The 20,387-nt window shown below is 45.6% G+C and overlaps 1 protein-coding gene across 4 annotated transcripts in view; it reads right to left on the bottom strand.

Moving 5' to 3' along the window:
- Window positions 1–20,387, bottom strand: part of LOC124042261 (protein TANC1-like) — a 184,877-nt gene that overhangs the window by 41,422 nt on the left and 123,068 nt on the right. For all 4 annotated transcript variants that reach the window (XM_046360671.1, XM_046360673.1, XM_046360672.1 and 1 more), the window contains 3 exons: window positions 7,025–7,147; window positions 4,779–5,063; window positions 3,755–3,912 (listed from right to left, as the gene is read on the bottom strand). In XM_046360671.1, coding sequence (XP_046216627.1) covers window positions 3,755–3,912; window positions 4,779–5,063; window positions 7,025–7,147 — 566 coding nt within the window. The remainder of the gene's footprint in view (window positions 1–3,754; window positions 3,913–4,778; window positions 5,064–7,024; window positions 7,148–20,387) is intronic.

Raw genomic sequence — 20,387 nt, 5'->3', positions numbered from 1 at the left:
AATAATAAAGAGGCTGAAGCGTCGACCATTGCTAAAGTACTGCTACCATCTCTGCTGCCAAGAAAGCCCCAAAAAGGAACCTTGAGAGGTGGTCTGAGTTCGGTTCACTTGAATTCCACGGTTTGTTTCCCTTTTTTATGCCAATGTGAACACAAAGCTCCCCAGGTTCGCCTTATTTCCGCACCACACAATTAGACTACTGCAACATCGTTTCCCCTGCCATAAACCCTCTCATTGGTACCACAAAACAGAGAAGATGATTGGATATTGATTAGCGATTGTCAAGAATGCACATCAATTCCAAAATATGTGTTTTAGTTTTTAGCTCAGATTGTTTGTTTGCGATATGTGATTCATAGTCGAAGAGAGCTTCATCAGCTGTTTTTTTCAATTGCGGGGTTGGAGTAGTGTGTGAAGACAACAACATATTTGGTGAGAATCACACCATATGGTACAAAATCCCTTCAACCTCTTAAAGGTGGAGATAATTATAGCAGTAATTACAGAATGATTTCATCTGCAGTTATTCTTCTGCTTTTTATTCTGTTACCAATCTTATTTACATGTTAATAAAGTTCAGAGTTCATTTAAAGAGGACTGAGATCGGTTCTTATAAAGAGTTGAATGCGTGAAAACACTGAGACAATGAAGTGAAACGAGGGGCTAAGCCAAATTATTTTGGAACAATAGAGAGCTGTATCGGAGAGAGAACCTAGCCTCGCTATCCATATAGCATGCGGCTGTGAGAAAGACAATGCTGTTAAGACACTGGGCGAGCGGTGTTGTGTTCTGAAAAGACACAGATGTAAGCCGATGTCCATTGTCGGGGATGGATCAGAAGGAAAGAGAGGAAACGGTTTCACTGTACAGCTACTCAGAGAGGGAGGATTCAGGAACAGTGAGGTACAATGTCTCCCAGGTGTGGACCATATTCCACCTTATGCAGGCCCCTCTACCTCATCAAAGAGACATGAACATCTGGTGTTTGTCACATCTTTCCAGGTGATTCTCCGCAGTACAACTGAACGTTTCCAGAGTCGTAACTGAATGTCATTCATTTCAAATTCAGGGACAAAACCTTCAAGTGTGATTGTGCTCATATAAGTGAATCAAGTGATACCGGTGCCTTATTGCGACTGCAAAAGCCTATCAAATACAGTACTTTGCAGACGCATAAGTGAGTGCCCTGGATAACAGGGTGACTTTGAAGAGAGGCATCTCCTTTTTATTTTAGCCGTGATGACTGAAGACGCAGCGTGGCGCGGCAGTAACTACACCACAGGTAGAGAACCCCTTTGAGAGTTAGCATTGAAAGCAGTTTAGTGCATAACTGGCATGAGAGATTCACGGAGTTGAAATACGTTCAGATGTGCTTCAGTGGCGCGTGGCTCGTAAAGGTTGCCAGGCACATGTACTCTCGATGGCGATGACTTGCTGTTGTCGTGCTTTTACACCTGCATTGTTTGCTGTTTGGGGTTTTAGGCTGGGTTTCTGTACAGCACTTTGAGATATCAGCTGATGTACGAAGGGCTATATAAATAAATTTGATTTGATTTGATTTGATCTCACGGCAATACTGTCCCATGTTAGTGCAGCACTGATCCAATCCATCCAGGGCAGAAGTGGAAGGTCATTATGATGTCGAGGGATGTGTAAAACACGTGTTGTTGAAATAAATTCACAGTCATGACATGGAGAAAGAAAGCATGCCCCTCTGAAGCTATTTTCCATAGGGACAAGGGTGAATGAAATGCCTTGGAATGTTTCAGTCATGCTTGCGTTCAATAATGTTTCAACTCAAACTGGCTAGCTACTCTCCTTATTTGTTGCGATTGAACGGCAAAGACACACCCAAGAAACACCTACATCAAACCACACCACCAAGACACCTCTCGCTTCCCTTCTGTCATGGCCGCTAGCATTTCTTAATGAGCATTGATGAAAAACAAGGCCAAATCAGGAAGTGCAGTCGCCCATTAAGTATTTCCTGAAGTCCAACAGTAATGTTTGCAAATGGCATGCTAGGCTGCAAGCTGGATAGTGGCGCAGCTTTCTTCTCATAGACGGAAGGGAATAAATATGAGGCTATAAAATAATATGAGAAATTACAGATGGATATTTAAAAATCTGTGGGGAACTCTGAATTGGAACAATTAGGTGGTGAATATATAAGCTGTAATCACGCTTTAAACTCAGCAGGGTACCTCAGAGGCAATTTATACCTGAGCAGATCCACTTTGTTAGGCTACTATGTGTAAATGGATGGTGATACTGAAAACACTGTTCATATTTTAACCGTAAAGGATAGGCTACTTATTGAACTACACACAAATAACAACAAGTTGCATAGCCATGCCATAATACACATGCATTATGATGGAATAAATAAACCCATAAATAAGCCATTCTGCATTGACAGTCAGCTCAGATTGTAGGAAGCTGCTATCTCCATGTTGTGAACTGTGAGCCACAGCCTTCCGATTTGGGCAATTTTCCATACCTGACGTCTTTTTGACCACACTAATAACATGTTGCCCTGGCAACGCCAAGGTTGTTTGTGTCCCAAATGGCACCCTATTCCCTTTATAGTGCACTACTTTTGACCACGGCCCAAAGGGCTCTGGTCAAAAGGAGTGCACTATATTGGGAATATGATGCCATTTGGGACGTAGCCAGAGACGAGTCCTAGGGGAGTCTGGCCCGACACATCATGTGCCTCTCTCTGTGAACGACAGAATAGTGTCCCAGGCAACCACAACATGTTAAGGACACACAGTGAGCTTCGCACTCTCTCCCTCTCTATTGTCTTGGAACCGCCAAGCTGACAGCTGGGCCTGAGCGACTACATGTTGGATATGATGTCCATTTGATGAGGGAGAGTGAAGAGGAATGGTTATTTAACTAAGCCCGGGGCTCGCTGCAAATCAAACTGGCCCGTGATGTGAGAATTTATTTAACGGGGACTCTGTGATTGTCTTTCATAAACATCCAGGACCCCAGGGACATTTTTATTATTCACTCGCTTCATATAAAAAGAAATGAATGTAAACAAACATAAATCAACTGAGTGCCGCATGCAGCATTATGTTTTTGGTTAAAACCCTAATAAAGTCTAACGGAAACCCAGCCTGGATATGAAAGGATGAGAGATAGAGAGGTCCCAACAGCCTCCGTCCCTAAACCTCAGGTGGTGGATGGAGGGATGAAATGAAGGAGTTCTGTAGCTCAGTTGGTAGAGCATGGCGCTTGTAACGCCAGGGTAGTGGGTTCGATTCCCGGGACCACCCATACGTAGAATGTATGCACACATGACTGTAAGTCGCTTTGGATAAAAGCGTCTGCTAAATGGCATATTAAGGACAGGGGAAGTAGACTGAGAGAGCAGTGAATACTTGCCTCTGCAGTACTTCATTAGTGAAAGTGAATGGGAGCTCTTGGGACCTTGGACACTCATCAAATTCTTGCTATTCTGAGCACAAAGATACACTTCACAGTAACAAAATGTCTTCCTTGAACCTAACCGGTGAAATGAGACAATGCTCAAAAGCCGTCATGTGTAATAAACACATTTCCATGCCAACAAAAGACCAACTTTAAAAAAAACTAGAAGTTCCCTTCTAATCTCAAAGGGAGTGTCACAAATAGCACCTTATTCTCTATATAGTGTTACTTTTGACCAGAGTTCTCTCTGTGATTTGGGACACTGACAAAGTCACAACAACATTCCCAAAGGTTGGATTGGAACTTCCAGTACCTTGGTGGCCAGCCGTTTGACGGCCTCCTCCTTGCGTCTCTGGATCTCTGGGGTGCCGGGACAGCTGTTGTTCCTCAGGGTGTTGGTGGCGCTGGGGGGCGGGGTGGGCTGGGGCGGCTGGCTGAGGGGGAGGTCTGTGCTCTGGGTGTCCCCACCACCTGGAAGGAAGAGAGAGGGAATCAGGGGCCATCAACAGGAAGACTCACTGTGAAGATTCTACTGCTGGTTCAAGTGCAACCATGGCCGCATCCCAAATGGCAACCCATTCCATTTGTAGTGCACACTTATGACCAGCGCCATAGGGCTCCCGTAAAAAGTAGTGCATTATGTAAATAGGGAATTGAGTGCTATTTGGGATGCAGGCCCATAACTTGTCATTGTTTGACAAATCAATACATTTCTGATCCTCACAATGATTATATATTCTAATTCGTACAGAATAACCTTGTGAGAATGTGTAGAAGACTTAAGAGTAGCATTCAGTGTCAGTACGTCAAAACTCGTGATAGCATTTAAACGACATCAGTGCAACCAAGGCTGTGCCTTTCTTGTGTTCAGAAACATTCAGTAGTCTAAATCAACGATAGTTACTTCCTTTCAGAAGAGCTCCTGAACATTTGATAGAGGAAGATCCTCTGTCACTACTGTACATGCTGATGGATTTAACCACACATTATATCAGCCCACAGTCCAATCTCCTTATAGACCACCCAAAAAATAACGGTTCTAACTGTCAAGGCAGCGTGTGACTGTGGACGTATCCCACATGGCACCCTATTCCCTATATAGTGCACTACTTTTGACCAGAGCCCTATAGGGTGCCATGAGGGATGTATACTGTGACTGGATGACGTGCCTCAAATCCTGTTCTCCTTGCCAACACTACCACTTTATTCTCATGTTATGGTCACACCCTATTCCCTATATAGTGCACTATCTTAGACCAGGGCATATAGGGCTCTATTCAAAACTTGTGCACTATATAGGGGTGCCATTCGGGATGTAACTAGGGGTTACTTCGTACTTTTGGGCGATGCGCTGGGGCTGTTGGAGGCGATCTGCCGCATGCGTCCGCCGTGACAGCTGAGCGCCACCAGCCGGGAGATGACAGCCGTCTTGCCGAAGCCCACATTGCCTATGACCACGGCGCCACGGCTTTCTCCGGCCTCGCCGCCGCCCTTCAGCATGTCCTCCAGTTGCTGGAAGAGCCAATCGCGGCCCACGAACACTGAGTCTGTGGTGATGCTGGGCACCTCGAACAGCAGCGGCTTGAGCATGATGTCCACCGGCTTGTAGGGAGCAAAGCGGGCTTGAGGAAACCAAATAAAACAGACAAACATTTATTCAGTGAGGGTTCATAAGAAAATAGTTCATATATAATGCATGGTACATTTACACAGGTGCTGAAAAGCAGCAAGGCTAAAAAGTAAAGAGACATGTTTCTGGTGTAAAGACAAGCCTTGAAACTGTTTTTGGCACTGATTAGGGAACGTCTCCACATGAAACACTGTTTACACCTGCGCTGTTGACCATACCTTTTCGTCTGTTTCCTCTGAAAGCCAGCTTTCAGCCAAAATGATGCAATATGAAGCAATGTTCAACATTGCTGTGGATTGCGAAACTGACACTCACGCTCAGAATGTGGAGCCCGAGCCCGAGCCCGAGCACCATCCACGATAATCAATATATTTTTCTCCAGGAATTTCATCTGAACCGTCTTTGTTGTGTCTCACTCTCGCACCATTTGAGGAATAGATTCCAAGAACACAGGATGAGATGTTACTATCCTTTGTGCAAGCACTTCCAAGAGTTAATGAACAGTGAGCGCGGTGAAATTTGGGGAGCGCATCGTCTGACATGTCAGTTAATCAGAACCACAAAACACTGTTTGTCTACAGCAGTCGTAGTCTGATAAGTGCTGCATGTCAGCCAGGCGATAAACACCTCCTGCAGGCCAAACATTCTTCTCAGGGCTGTTTAGGGGGAGGAGGGGAGATGCCTGGGCTGCAGTCAGTGTCCACCACACAGCTAGAGAAACAGAGTGGGCTATTTTTCCTCTGCAGCTCTCCCCCCCGGCTCTCTCTTCATCATTGCCATCTATATCTCTCTCTACCAACTCTTTCTCTCTCTGTTCCTCTCTCAGTCTGAGCTATGTACAGCTAGCTCCATTGGCTTGGCCCATTTTTGAGTGATCTTCAACAGTGCAGCTAACTTCAGCGCCGATTATTTCTCTGCCCCGCACACACACCTTGGCTGCATGAGAGAGAAACATCAGTACTAGCCGCAGTACCTGACCACAGCCAGTCCCCTCTGTCTCTGTCTAGCGATGTACTCTGAGAATAGAGGTTTATTTGGAGAAGTTACTCAACTGCATTCAAACAGCCATTGGCAATCATGTAGGCGGATGGCAAAGGTTTGCAATTTATTTTCTTTTTTTCCATTAGACTGCTTAAAGTGTCTGGAAAGCCAAACACATAATGTTCATAAATGTGGACTGTTGCACAACTTTCTGTCCACGGGGACATTTTACATAATACTAACAACTCTATACTGACAGCGGCAGTGAAAACAGAAGGGTTTTTAAAAGAGGGTTAAATAGTTTTGCCAGCATTTAATGATGTAATATTACATTATTCATGTCGTGATCAAATATTAACTCTGTGGTATTTCAGTCAGCCAAGACTGGGATTTATACCAGGATAATATAAAAGAGTAATGTGCACGGTGCCAACGGAATAGCTGCTGTTTGAATAGCTGCTCTAAGGACAGGCCTAGTCGTTGAAAGGATATTGTGGGTGTACCATTCTGTTGTAGCCATTAGGAAACACAGGATATGCTTTTCTGTGTTCTATGGAATAGGTTTACATTTTCCCCTATGTTTCTTTTATACGTTTGGTGTGCACTACAGTGGCCCTTGTTCTATATTCTTAGTAGCTAGTCACTGTACCCTATTCCCTATATCGTACACTACAAAGGGCCCTGGTCAAAAGTTGTGAACTATTTATTTTACTAGGCAAGTCAGTTAAGAACGAATTCTTATTTTCAATCACGGCCTAGGAACAGTGGGTTAAACTGCCTTGTCCAGGGGCAGAACAACATATTTTTACCTTGTCAGCTCTGGGATTCGATCTTGCAACACTTTCGGTTACTAGTCCGACGCTCTAACCACTAGGCTACCTGCCACCCCAAACTATATAGGGAATAAGGTGCGATTTGGAATGCCTTGGTGTACAGTGCCCATGCTGTTAGAGTGGCAGTTATGAAGCATACCTTTAGAGTCCTGTGGTGCCCTCCCACCTGTGTTATGCCAGGGCAGCCGAATGGACGTCCGCAGAGGAGTATTACGTTGTTCATCAAGATAGCTCAGGTCTTCCAGCTTGGTCGAACTGGTGGCTGCAGAGAAAGAGAGAGAAAACCATGAGATAATATGTGGGATATGAAAAAGACAACGAGCCTTCACGATTGGACAAAATCAGACAAATGGCCATGAACAGCTCCTGGATCACAAGCTAAAACCAATCATGGAAAACATGTCACTGGGGAAATCCAGGGCTTGTCCTTAATATGCTGAGAGAGAAAAGAGGAGTAGGACATGTATCAGATGGGAGACACAGATCCAGGCTGACATCTCGATGGCAGGATTTCAGGCAGAGGAAAGGGAACGGTGGACCCTGGCATTGACAGGTCCCTGGAGGTGGTGTGGATTGGGAAGCCAGGTAAAGTACAGCTGACAGGAGAGAAGAGGAGAGGAGCAACCATCCCCTATCCCCCCCTAAAATCCCCCACCCCCCCCCCAGCCTGATCCAACCTGACAGCTGACGAACCAGAGAGAGGAGAGGTCTGTCCCCATTGACACTCCTGTGTGCTGGAGTACAAACGGAGCTAGTAACAACCTAAACACAACTAGTATCCTTCCCAAATGGCACCATATTCCAAGTGAAGTGCACTACTTTTGACCAGGGACCTGGTCAAAAGTAGTGCACTTACATAGGGAATGGAGAAACAGCCCTGATACGAACGTCAGGGAGGACTGCACACAGTGCCAACAGACACATTTACTAACTAAAGCCAGCCTTACTACGGGGATTACTGCCTGAAAACATACAGTAGGCTACAGCAACAACATTACAGAGAGAACTCACAGACTGCACCTAGACCCAGAGAACATGCGTCATGAAGGAATAATGACTACAAACAATACCTGTCATGATCAGAACTATAAGTGATAACAAACACTAGCAGTTTGCTGTACAGAACTCGTCCTCCATCTCTACCTACCATCCTCGGTCTATGAAACCCACACACAGAGACAGACAACGTGAAACAAGGTCTCCGGTGTTCCAGGCAACAATGAAATCACCATGGAGACCCGGCTATCTTCAAGCCGGCGTCCAGTTTAACCCCTAGAAGTCTAAGCCTAACATATAGAATTGTTTTAAGATGGTCATACCATGGATCATTTAGCTATTTGATTGAGAATTTTAGGACCCCTGTAGGTATCAAAAATATAAAATATTGTATTTGGCCTTTAATACTATAGCTCAAAGAAACGCATTGAGTAACGCATTCTTAAATGGAAAAACAGACACACAAAAAATGTATCATAAGGAATAAGGTTTTGAAGTGTCTGTCCTAATTCTAGGAGATAAGAAAGCACAGGAAATATATGTATTTTTTTTGCACAAAACTACCATAATTCCATGAATTTTCTTAACTGTTACCGGGTTACATTCAGACGGGTCCCGTGACACTTGTGGGGGTCGTAGAGCAAAACAGAGAACAACATTGTGTCTGTGAGTCTCATCATTCCATAGAGTGGTCATATTAGTTAGTAGGCCAAACCGTTCGGACGCTACAGACAAGCTAGCTCTGCCACATTCCACCGCAGATCCGCAGGGCCGACATGGGCAGATGATTGGTCTTTATCATGTTAATTAGATTGACGCACGGGTGTTGTCTGGGATTTGAACAACGGCAACTCCATCATCCTGCCACTTTTTTGGTAAACATGCTAAATGGATGTACCAATTCAAGATTGTGCCTTCAACAGGAAAAATCAAAGCCCTTCTCTCTCACTCTCTACACAGCGTCAGCTAAACCGGGAGGACAGACAGGACAGTGAGGGACTCTCCTCCCCAACTTACTCGGAGGAATGTTCTCCTAATTAGAGAGCCAGCTGGTGACAACAGAGCAGGCAAGGCAGCATGCATCAATAGAAACATTTATGTAAAAAAGACCTCATTGTCAGTCTACCCAACTATCAACCTGTTGATGTGAATTTCATTTCGGCCACGAAATTAGAATAAATGAGTGCCTTACTCTAATTCAACATGAGAGATCACTTCACACAATGCAGCCAAAATGTTAAACCACTCGTTGCTCTCGAATTCAATTCTCCCAACTGCCAACCTGCTGGTGCAGGGCAGCGGGTCCCCCTGGTATCACCACACTAGAAGCTGAAGTAGCTACTTACAGTCAGTCAGCGGCAGCAGAGCCAGAGAGCTGGGCAGGGCAGCAGCAGGTATTTAAAAACACTCCTCCTCATTCCCGTCAGGTAGCAGGCAGGCAGGCTGAGAGGCAGGCAGGCAGGGCGGAGGCCCTTTGTGGAAAAGCTCCACAGAATTATTCTCCCCAGTGGGCTGGACACTCATCAGCGTACCCAAGTGAATCTTCTGCCCCAGCGCCCCCATCCATGTCCAAGCACACTGGCTGCATTCAACTGGTGACTGCGCTTGGCAGTCCACAAGCACCGCTCTCTCCCTTTCCCTCTCTCACAGCATCCACAGCATTAGCAGCGCTCCGCGTAAAATGAATGCGGGTGCTTTACGAGATTGTCCCCCCCCCCCACCCACATGGATTTTTTGGCAAGCGGAGGAGGAAAAGAGGGTGAATAAAGCAGGGGATAGATGAAAGGTGGGAATACGGTGAGAGCTGCTCCCCTCCAACGTGGCGGATTACAGTTTGCACCGGGCAGCCGGACTCGCAGAGGAATTAATCAATGATCCTCCCTGTTCTGCTTTCACAGAGAGAGAGAGAAAGGAAGAGGGGGGGGTGAGGTGTGTGGAGAGAGAGCAAGCGATAGAGACAGAGAGAGAGAAAGGAAAGAGAGAGAGCGGAGAGCAGGGCACAGGAGGAGAGCAGGAAGGGGGTAGTGACAAGCCGAGAGGGAGAATGATGTAAGGGAGAGAGGAGTGAGAGACGGCAGGAGGGAGGGGGACAGGAGAAGAGACGGAGGGAGGGGAGTGAAGTCCGTGCGGCGTTCCAGCTCTAGCGCATCATTCATGCCCCCTGCTGACATTAGTGGACTGCAGTGAGATCCTTCTCTCTCTCCCTTCTCTTCCTCTCTCTCTTCCCCCTCTCTCTACCATACTAGGCCCATTTAAAATCGGTATCCCTGTGTAATCTACCAAAGCCATAATAAAGATATTTTGAAGCAGACATACCGTTGTTTGTTAGTGCTAAAACCAAAGAAGGCAATTCAGGAGCCAGTGTAACTTGTTTCAGAGTGGTGAAAGGGATGTCTCGCAGATGCACTGAGCCAATACATGCTCTTTGATTTTCACCTGTAACAGAGCTCCTCGCAGCCGGCACCATTTCCCTCAACACAAAACTGAAAATCCTCTCTAGTGTAAAAGAAGAATAATTCTGCTCTGAAGTCCTCTTCCTTGTTATCCATAACTCTCTCAAGCCCCAACTCTCGCTCCCTGCTTCTCGTTCTCCCTCTCAGTCTCTCTCTCGCCCTCAATCTGCGTTAACCTCTGTTTCTCTCCTCTTCCTTTTCCGACAGCAGATCCTTCCTGGTTGATGTGATAGTGTGTATGAGTATGATACCTTGAGGTCTGTGTGTCGGGAGGAGCTTTGAAGCTCCACAGATGTGTCAGGATGTGTCCATTCTGATGAAAACGGTTCTGCCCTTTACAGCCCTCAGTTCTCTGTCTCCTGGGTTGGAGCAGGAGGGGGGCTGAGCTGAACTGCTCTGCTGCTGGGAGCGTCACTTTGCCTGCAACCTTGCACCAGCCCCCAGTACTTGCTATTTCCCAAATGGCAACCGTGTTCTCAAAAGTAGTGCACTATTTAGGGAACAGGGTGCCACAGGGGTCTTTTCAAAAGTAGTGCACTATATAGGGGGAAATAGGGTGCAAATTGGGATGCGCCCCATTGTTATTTAGTGGGCTCTTGTATAGGCTTAATGCCTCCAGAAGACTTCTGGCATCTCCCAGACTGCCACCTCAAATCCCTCTCTGACCCGCCACGCAAATAGGCCCAGAGCTGGAATTAAGTAGAAAATTGAATAGAAGTGTCTTACGCAAAGGTTTTGACGCGTAACCAAGTAAACAGATTACGTTCGATTCCTTGCTGGCGAGAAATTTGCTTGTTGGTTCATAATACAGACGAAAAAACAAGAATATGAAGAAAAAAAGATGAGGAGAACGCAAAATCTTGCATAACACATGATTTTCTCTGTTATTTTGTTAGCGAACACGAACCCTTTTATTTATCACACTAAGACATGAAGGAATATACGAGGAGTACGTTGCTCCACTAGTGGGCACCGACTGTGCTTTGATCTAACCTGTTAGTGTGGCACAGGGAGCCCACACTGCAGACCACATAGCAGAATACAGAAGAGCTGTAAAGCAGACCAGAGCACAACATCTTCACTGGAGCCCTGCAGTACAATACCTGCATTCCCCACAATGCTGGCCAAGCAATACAGGCAAACTACATATATGGAAGGACTCAACGCAATATCAATGCTATAAGAAATAATTAACAATCACAAAAATAAAATGGAGGAAATTGAGGATCAGGATTTGTATTTTATTTGAACCTTTATTTAACTAGGCGATTCAGTTAAGAACAAATTCTTATTTCGAATGACGGCCTATGGGACTCCCAATCACAGTCGGGTTGTGATACAGCCTAGATTCAAACCAGGGTGTCTGTAGTGACGCCTCTAGCACTGAGATGTAGTGCCTTAGACCGCTGCACCACTCGGGAGCCCAGGATATATCCAGACATATTCCTCATATGAAGTACAGTCAGTTGTAGCTAATTCAATTCAGGGTGTACCGAGCAAAACTGAGCCAGTCAATGTCTAGATATGGTCGGAGGTGACGACATGGACTCCACGTGAACCATCAACATTAGAGAAGAAGTGAGCGGAGGAGTCTTCAGGGAACAGTGAGACTCCACATACACACTCTCAATCAGCGAATGGGAAACTTGACAATATAAGCATACCAATGAATCATCTCATAAAATCCATACGCGAGCAGACAAAACATAAAACCCGTTAAGCCTGCTCTAATTTATCACCACATACACCAGTGGTTAAAACACAAAACTTTATGATTTGATGTAATGACTCTATAACATAAGCAAACCGGCGAAACATCTGGGGACCACTGAGAGATGACATCAGTCGAAGAGATGGGACACAGCTGTGTGACCTCTAGTCATCAGTTCTGTGGGCCCCAGGAACCTTCAAGGAAAACTCCACTCAAAATCTACAGTATCTTTTGGTGTTTGTTTCATTAGTCCCTTGTTGACATAGTCCCGAAATGTTTTGCATGTCAGCAATCAAGTTTTCAAGATACATAACTTTCAAAATACAGAAATACAGCCGGTATGATGCATTTTGGAATTTTCCTTTAAGACATTCTCCAATGCATAAGGATCCATGGTAACAAGATGCTGGAACAATGGCCGTCAATGATGCCCACTTCTGCTCAGGGGGGCAGGGCAGCTAGGCAGCGGACATCTGCCAGGCACAATGGACCAATCACCTAGACTCAGCAAGACACCCTAACACAAAGGAATCCCGAGTAGGGCAGCAGACTGGCACCTGGCACACGACTGTGAACCACAATGGTACAAATGCCTGCCTGGGCAATGCCAAAGTAATACACCACTCAACCTGTGCCAAGGTGGAGTGGAGTGCCTCCTGGGTATATGCTATGGCCGATACATTCCACAGCCATCCACCTTAATGCCATTTCATTGTCTGGAGAAAATCTCCAACAGCAGTTCATCAGGAGGTCTCGGGACCATGAATTTCATGTGGCCAGTCTTAATATAGCCTTTGACTCCCTAAGCCACACTGAATGTCTTATTAACTGATGACATGAAATAGCATTCTTTAATATTTGAGAGTAAAAAATATTGTAGAAGGCTTTGAGCTGATTTTTGTCCCGAAATGCCCCGAATCTGCACTGGATGAAGGAGACATCTGCCTTAACATACCATGGCTTTGTGAAATTGGACTTCAGCCAAATCTCAAGAGTTGACCATATAGAGCCAAGACTTCTACTCTGTATAATCAATAGGGCTGGGTATTGCTGGATACGACAGTATCACGATACTTAGGTGCGGATTCCATATGTATTGTGATTCTCATGATTCTATATGTATTGCAATTTGATACTGCGATTACAGTGGGGCAAAAACAAGTATTTAGTCAGCCACCAATTGTGTAAGTTCTCCCACTTAAAAAGATGAGTGAGGCCTATAATTTTCATCATAGGTACACTTCAACTATGACAGACAAAATTAGGGGTGAAAAAATCCAGAAAATCACATTGTAGGATTTTTAATGAATTTATTTGCAAATTATGGTGGAAAATAAGTATTTGGTCACCTACAAACAAGCAAGATTTCTGGCTCTCACAGACCTGTAACTTCTTCTTTAAGAGGCTCCTCTGTCCTCCACTCATTACATGTATTAATGGCACATGTTTGAACTTGTTATCAGTATAAAAGACACCTGTCCACAACCTCAAACAGTCACACTCCAAACTCCACTATGGCCAAGACCAAAGAGATGTCAAAGGACACCAGAAACACAATTGTAGACCTGCACCAGGCTGGGAAGACTGAATCTGCAAAAGGTAAGCAGCTTGGTTTGAAGAAATCAACTGTGGGAGCAATTATTAGGAAATGGAAGACATACAAAACCACTGATAATCTCCCTCGATCTGGGGCTCCAACTGACCCTGTGGGGTCAAAATGATCACAAGAACGGTGAGCAAAAATCCCAGAACCACACGGGGGGACCTAGTGAATGATCTGCAGAGATCTGGGACCAAAGTAACAAAGTCTACCATCAGTAACACACTACGCCGCCAGGGACTCAAATCCTGCAGTGCCAGACGTGTCCCCCTGCTTAAGTCCCCCTGCTTAAGCCAGTACATGTCCAGGCCCGTCTGAAGTTTGCTAGAGAGCATTTGTATGATCCAGAAGAAGATTGGGAGGATGTCATATGGTCAGATGAAACCAAAATATAAATTTTTGGTAACAACTCAACTCGTCGTGTTGGGAGGACAAAGAATGCTGAGTTGCATTCAAAGAACACCATACCTACTGTGAAGCATGGGGGTGGAAATATCATGCTTTGGGGCTGTTTTTCTGCAAAGGGACTGGGACGACTGATCCGGGACGACTGTAAAGGAAAGAATGAATGGGGCCATGTATCATGAGATTTTGAGTGAAAACCTCCTTCCATCAGCAAGGGCATTGAAGATGAAACGTGGCTGGGTCTTTCAGCATGACAATGATCCCAAACACACCGCCCAAGCAACGAAGAAGTGGCTTCGTAAGAAGCATTTCAAGGTCCTGGAGTGGCCTAGCCAGTCTCCAGATCTCAACCCCGTAGAAATTCTTTGGAGGGAGTTGAAAGTCCGTGTTGCCCAGCAACAGCCCCAAAACATCACTGCTCTAGAGGAGATCTGCATAGAGGAATGGGCCAAAATACCAGCAACAGTGTGTGAGAACCTTGTGAAGACGTTTGACCTCTGTCATTGCCAACAAAGGGTATATAACAAAGTATTGAGATAAACTTTAGTTATTGACCAAATACTTATTTTCCACCATAATTTGCAAATAAATTCATTAAAAATCCTACAATGTGATTTTCTGGATTTTTTTCTCCATTTTGTCTGTCATAGTCGAAGTGTACCTATGATGAAAATTACATGCCTCTCTCATCTTTTTAAGTGGGAGAAATTGCACAATTGGTGGCTGACTAAATACTTTTTTGCCACACTGGATATTGCAATTATTTTGATGTTCCAAACATACTGTTCACTGTACAGTATGTCTGCTGCAGAGAGACAAGAGAGCCATAACAAAAACCTGTTTTGAACAGTCATGGAAATAAATGTACTGAAAACATGTTGGCTCACTATTTAAAAAGAAGATTGAGAACAAACTATAGGGTGAGAAATACCGGAGTTTTGGCACAGGTACAGCTGACTAGCGCTAGCTAATGCTACCTATCCATATATAATATTGTCTAAAATAGATTTTCCCCCCCACATCACTAATCCCCACACATCAGAGAGGGGTATCGGAGGGTAGAAGATCTCTTACAGCTTCACAGAGACCCTACTGTCCTCCCTCCCTCCATTCCTTTCATTCCTCACACTCTCCGTTCTCATTTAGAATTCTACTCTCCACAGCCATCACTTTACATGCAGTAATAACATTTACATATTTTGTTTTCCGTTACAGAGGCTGTGTCACAGCCAATCCTGTTTGAAGCCGGTGGTACCTGTGATGGGGTGTGGGTTGTACTAGGAGAGAGCCATCTCTGAGGAAGCTCCTCTAGGAACCACTGTTTGTCTGTCTGGGTGGAATGACTAATGTGACCATCATCTCAAAGTTTCTTCACTGCATACTGGTTCGTGAGTCACACATTTCCATATTAGTGTGTAGCCCAAACTGTTTGGACGCTACAAATGATTTTGTGAGAAGACCGATTTCGGGATGTCTCATGGTGTGACCAACACCACTCTAGCTCTGTCACCTTTTACCACGGATGTGGAAGTGCGCATCGGGGGATGCGGTGGATTGAGACGCATCCAATGCATAAAAACCCCCAGATATCTTTAGCGTAAACTGACAGTCAAACAAGAAGAAACCGCAGATGCAGTGGGCTAAGGAACGAAAACACTGGAGAATTGGAAAAACATTGCCTGGTCTGATGAATCCTGGTTCCTGCTGTTTCACACTGATTGGAGGACTAGGTTATGGAGAAAACCACATGAGTACATGCATCCATCATGCCGTGTGTCAACATTGCCGGCTGGCTGTGGTGGTGTGATGTTGTGGGCTGTGTTTTCATTGCACACATTAGGCCCCTTGATAAAAGTGGAGCATCGTTTGAATGCCACAGGTTATCTGAACATCATTGCCAATCAGATGCATCCCTTTACGGCAGCAGTGTATCTATCTGCAAATGTATCTTTTTTTGCAGGATAATGCCCCATGCCACAAGACTAGAATTGTCCAGGAATAGTTCCACAAACATGACAGTGAATTCAGTTTACTGTAGTGGCCTGCCCAGTCACCAGATCTCAATCAAATTGAACATCTGTGGGATGAGATGGAACGAGCTATCCAGCCAACTTGACACGGCTTTGGGAAGCACTGGAGTCAACATGGGTCAGCATCCATGTGGAACGCTTTTGACACCTTGTAGAGTCCATGCCCGACTAATTGAGGCTGTTCCGATGGCAATAGGGGGTGCAACTCCCTTAATGTTTTGTACACTCAGTGTATATATGCAATTGTTTTGCTATGCAGAATGAATGGAGGAGAAAGCAGCTTTACAGACATGTCCTGCTGGGAGATAATACAATTAAGGATTTATTCCATGGCTTACAAGCCACAAGGGTCAATCAAAATTGTGCAGAAATAGGCAGATATCCCCATGTCAAAAGTGCAGTCTTCCAGCAGGGTCAGACAAAACAATCTGCAGAGGAGGACAGTGTTAAAACTACTCTCACATTGTAGTTTTTAGTTTGTTTGTGTTTTGGACAAAGTATATTTGTGCGTTCGTACTGTGTCCTGCTCTGCCCTGGGAAAACTGCAAAATGGCCATTGATTCTCCGAGCAAATACATTTGGTGGTTTGGTGAAATGAGTAGGATTTTGGTTTACGTATTCTCACTCAGACAGGTGGTGTATTGGTATGGACCTAGACCTAGCCAGTTAGCCACAGCTTAATGAGCAAACAGTGCTGCCTGGATTTCCCACAGCAGCAGCTCTATGGCAGCAGGCCAGTCACGGTGTCCGCTGTAATCACACACACAGTGCAAATGACACTTCTGAGCAACACAGATATATTACCTGTGCATATCTCACATTTTAACAGCACTGTGGGACACTGGTTGATTGGCATTGGACAGATGCACATGCTGCTGACAGGGCCCTAGGACCATGTCCCAGGACTACCTGACATGAGGACTCCTTGCTGTCCCCATCCACCTGGCCATGCTCCTGCTCCAGTTTCAACTGTTCTGCCTTACTATTATTCAACCATGCTGGTCATTTATGAACATTTGAACATCTTGGCCACGTTCTGTTATAATCTCCACCCGGCACAGCCAGAAGAGGACTGGCCACCCCACATATGCTCTCTCTAATTCTCTCTTTCTTTCTCTCTCTCGGAGGACCTGAGAGGACCGTGCCCCAGGACTACCTGACATCCCACCACCTAATTCACCCCCAGACCCCACATAGCCCGGTTCCTCTCTAGGTTTCTTCCTAGGTTTTGGCCTTTCTAAAAAGGCTGGGTTTCTGTACAGCACTACCCTTTGTTTCCAGGCTAAATAACCTCCAACAACCTGAGAAGGGGACAAAAGTTCAGAAGGAGAGAAGTCTAAAGGACAAAACAGGCCATGGCGACGGACGGTTAAAAGCATTGGTCCTATCCCCTCTGACCACATAACATCAGATGTGACTTTCTTTTCATTTCCGAACATATTGAATCCTCACCATTCGTAGACACCTAGCAACTACTGTCTACGGCTGACATTCTCTATGTGTGTCTAGTCCTTAACGGTTCAATGATGAGCCAGCAGAGCAGCAGAGAGACAGCACTAGCCTAACTCCTGAAGTTCTGGCAGGAACTCTGCCTCAGAGCGTGTTAAGGCGCTCCAATCAATGACAGCGTGACTTTCAGCACTCTGGCATCAATTTCATTACGACTCCTCTCCTCTCTGCCACCGGCCCGGATTTCCACCTCTGTCCCTCTCGCTCGCTCTCTATCATTCTGCTCACCACTCCTCTCTCTCTATCACTCTGCCCCTCCATCACTTCCCCCATCACTCACTCTCAGTGTGTCCTACAGAGGATCATCAGTCCTGTAGGCTCTGGCTGGTTGGCTACCGCTGGATGACTGGGGGCTGTTGTCATGCTCTCCATAGGGACTGTGTGGTATAAAGCTATAGATAAGGCTACCCGATTCCCTACGTAGTGCACAACTTTTGACCGGAGCCCTATGAGCCCTGGTCTAAAGCAGTGAAATATATAGTAAACAGGGTGTCATTTGGGTAAGCAATCAATTATGATGGCTTCATCCAACTTCCTCATGACGTGATTTTTCTTTTCACTCCTTCCGTCTCTCTCTATCACACGCATACAGTCCCGCACGTGTACACACCATCTATCAACCCAATTAAGACATTCCATATATCCCACAGAGCCAGTCGCGCATAACAGATCCCTAGCCCTCTCATAAAAGGAGAAAAACATCAACTGAGTCCCAAATGGCACCCTATTCCCTGTGTAGCGCACCATATCTATTTAACCGGGAAAGTCAATTAAGAACAAATTCTTATTTACAATGACGGCCAGGCCTGGAATAAAAAAACAAAACCATGTAGGACAAAACACCTAACACAGAGAAGAGAGGAGACACTAAGCAACAGCACAAATACAACAGCAAACAAACAGGAGGTGTGTGTGTGTGAAGTAAAACCACATGCTTCCTTTCATAAGCTAACGCAAACTAGTGACATTGGGTGACAACTACAAACAGCTGCATGTCTCAACAACCTGTTCATCTATTTGTCCCTTCAACTCCTCCAGGGACAACAGGTCCTGAGGTTGTAGGTTGGCTCGGAGGGAATTCCAATACCTCATTTTTGGGACTGTTAGTATAAAACAAGATTGTGACCTGAGCGTGTACGTTTGGGACGCAACCCAAGCCCCACTCTGATGAATAAGGACGTTAAAGTCCGTGTCCCTGGCCCCTGGTGACAGAGTAGGTTCATTTGGACCATAAATGAGCTTGTCTTTCCATGTCCTTGCTGTCAGCTCCCAGGGCATTGTAACCAACCATAAAATCAGAGGCGTGAATCCAGCTCAATCCTTGGGGGCAATACTGCATAACAGTGACATCATCCTACAAACTAGAGCAAAGAAGGGGCCGTTGGGTCCTGGGCTGTTAGCTTTACGATGTAGTGGATGTCCGTGAGTCTGGGTGTTTAGGAGTGTGTCCATCCATGCTGTTGGAGCTACGTCGGACCAAAACAACAGGAGATGTAAAACAGGTTATGGATTATTGGAATAATTAGGTGGGTAACTGAGAGAGGTGTTTGTGAATTTTCTACACAATGCCGTGTATGCACTTCTATATTCGTTATATGGTAAGGTTATAGACTTGTCAGCACGCAGTAAAGACTAATGGTCACTTAGAGCAAACAGCGTGTGAAATCCACTATGTATGCAGCTAGCTGTAGGACACACACTCAAACTCTCTCTCTCTCTCTCTCTCTCTCTCTCTCTCTCTCTCTCTCTCTCTCTCTCTCTCTCTCTCTCTCTCTCTCCATTTCTCTCTCTCTCTCCATTTCTCTCTCTCTCTCCATTTCTCTCTCTCTCCCTCTCTCTCCCTCCCTCTATCACATATACACACACACAACCCCCCGCCCACACACTCGACTGATCAAAAGCAAATGGATTGAAGATGATTTCATTGCTTTTGATAACTAATGGAATGAGTTTATATTTATGAGAGGAGCTCTCCTGACAGAACAGACGGGGCTCAGGAGCTTTGGGGAAAGCATTTCGTCTGACAGTAAGACATCTATAAATCGATAAGGCCAGCAGCAATATTGGAGGAGGAGTGCTCTCTGGGTCCCCATGTAGAGTAGGATCTCATCTCACCAAACCCAGATCAAAGCCAAAGGACTGTTGTTGGCTGAACCAAAGCCCTTCTGCAGCCTGGCAACAGCAAGAAACACTCATGTAGACATACTCCTTGTGCGTCCCAAATGGCACCCTATTCCCTATGTAGTGCACAACTTTTGCCCAAAGCCACCCATAGGGCTATGGTCAAAAGTAGCACACTACATAGGAAATAGGGTGCCATTTGGGACGGAAGCTCAGGAAACACTCCCTACATGCTAACACAATGCATCCTGCCAGGCTTTCAATCTCCCGGCACCATGGCATATAAGTGGAGCACAGCAGCTCCCTGCTAAAAGCACATATCCAGGGGGTTGCATTTTAAAGAAGGATGGTACGTGGGGACTTGAGGAAACAGGGCCAAGGTCAAGAGCAGAGAGAGGGGGGAGAGAGATGGTAGGGGGAAGAGAGAGTGGGGGAAGGGAGTGAGAGAGAGTATGGGGGAGGGGGAGAAAGAGGGAGAGAGATAGAAGGAAAGAGAGAGGCAGAGGAGAGAGAGAGAGAGGAGGAGAAGGGTGTGTGACAGCTGTGTGGACATGGAGAGCAGAGCCATAACAGCCTGTTTCGTGAGGAATGCTGAACGGATCAGCCAGACACCCCTCTGTCCTCTGCTCTCTGCTCCAACATGGTGCACCCAAGTCACAACACTAAACAGCTGCCCC

The sequence above is a fragment of the Oncorhynchus gorbuscha genome, linkage group LG01 (assembly GCF_021184085.1).
Source record: "Oncorhynchus gorbuscha isolate QuinsamMale2020 ecotype Even-year linkage group LG01, OgorEven_v1.0, whole genome shotgun sequence".
In the NCBI taxonomy this organism is placed as follows: domain Eukaryota; kingdom Metazoa; phylum Chordata; class Actinopteri; order Salmoniformes; family Salmonidae; genus Oncorhynchus; species Oncorhynchus gorbuscha.
Note: the sequence above shows the minus strand (reverse complement) of the source record. Positions and strands in the feature narration are given on the sequence as shown.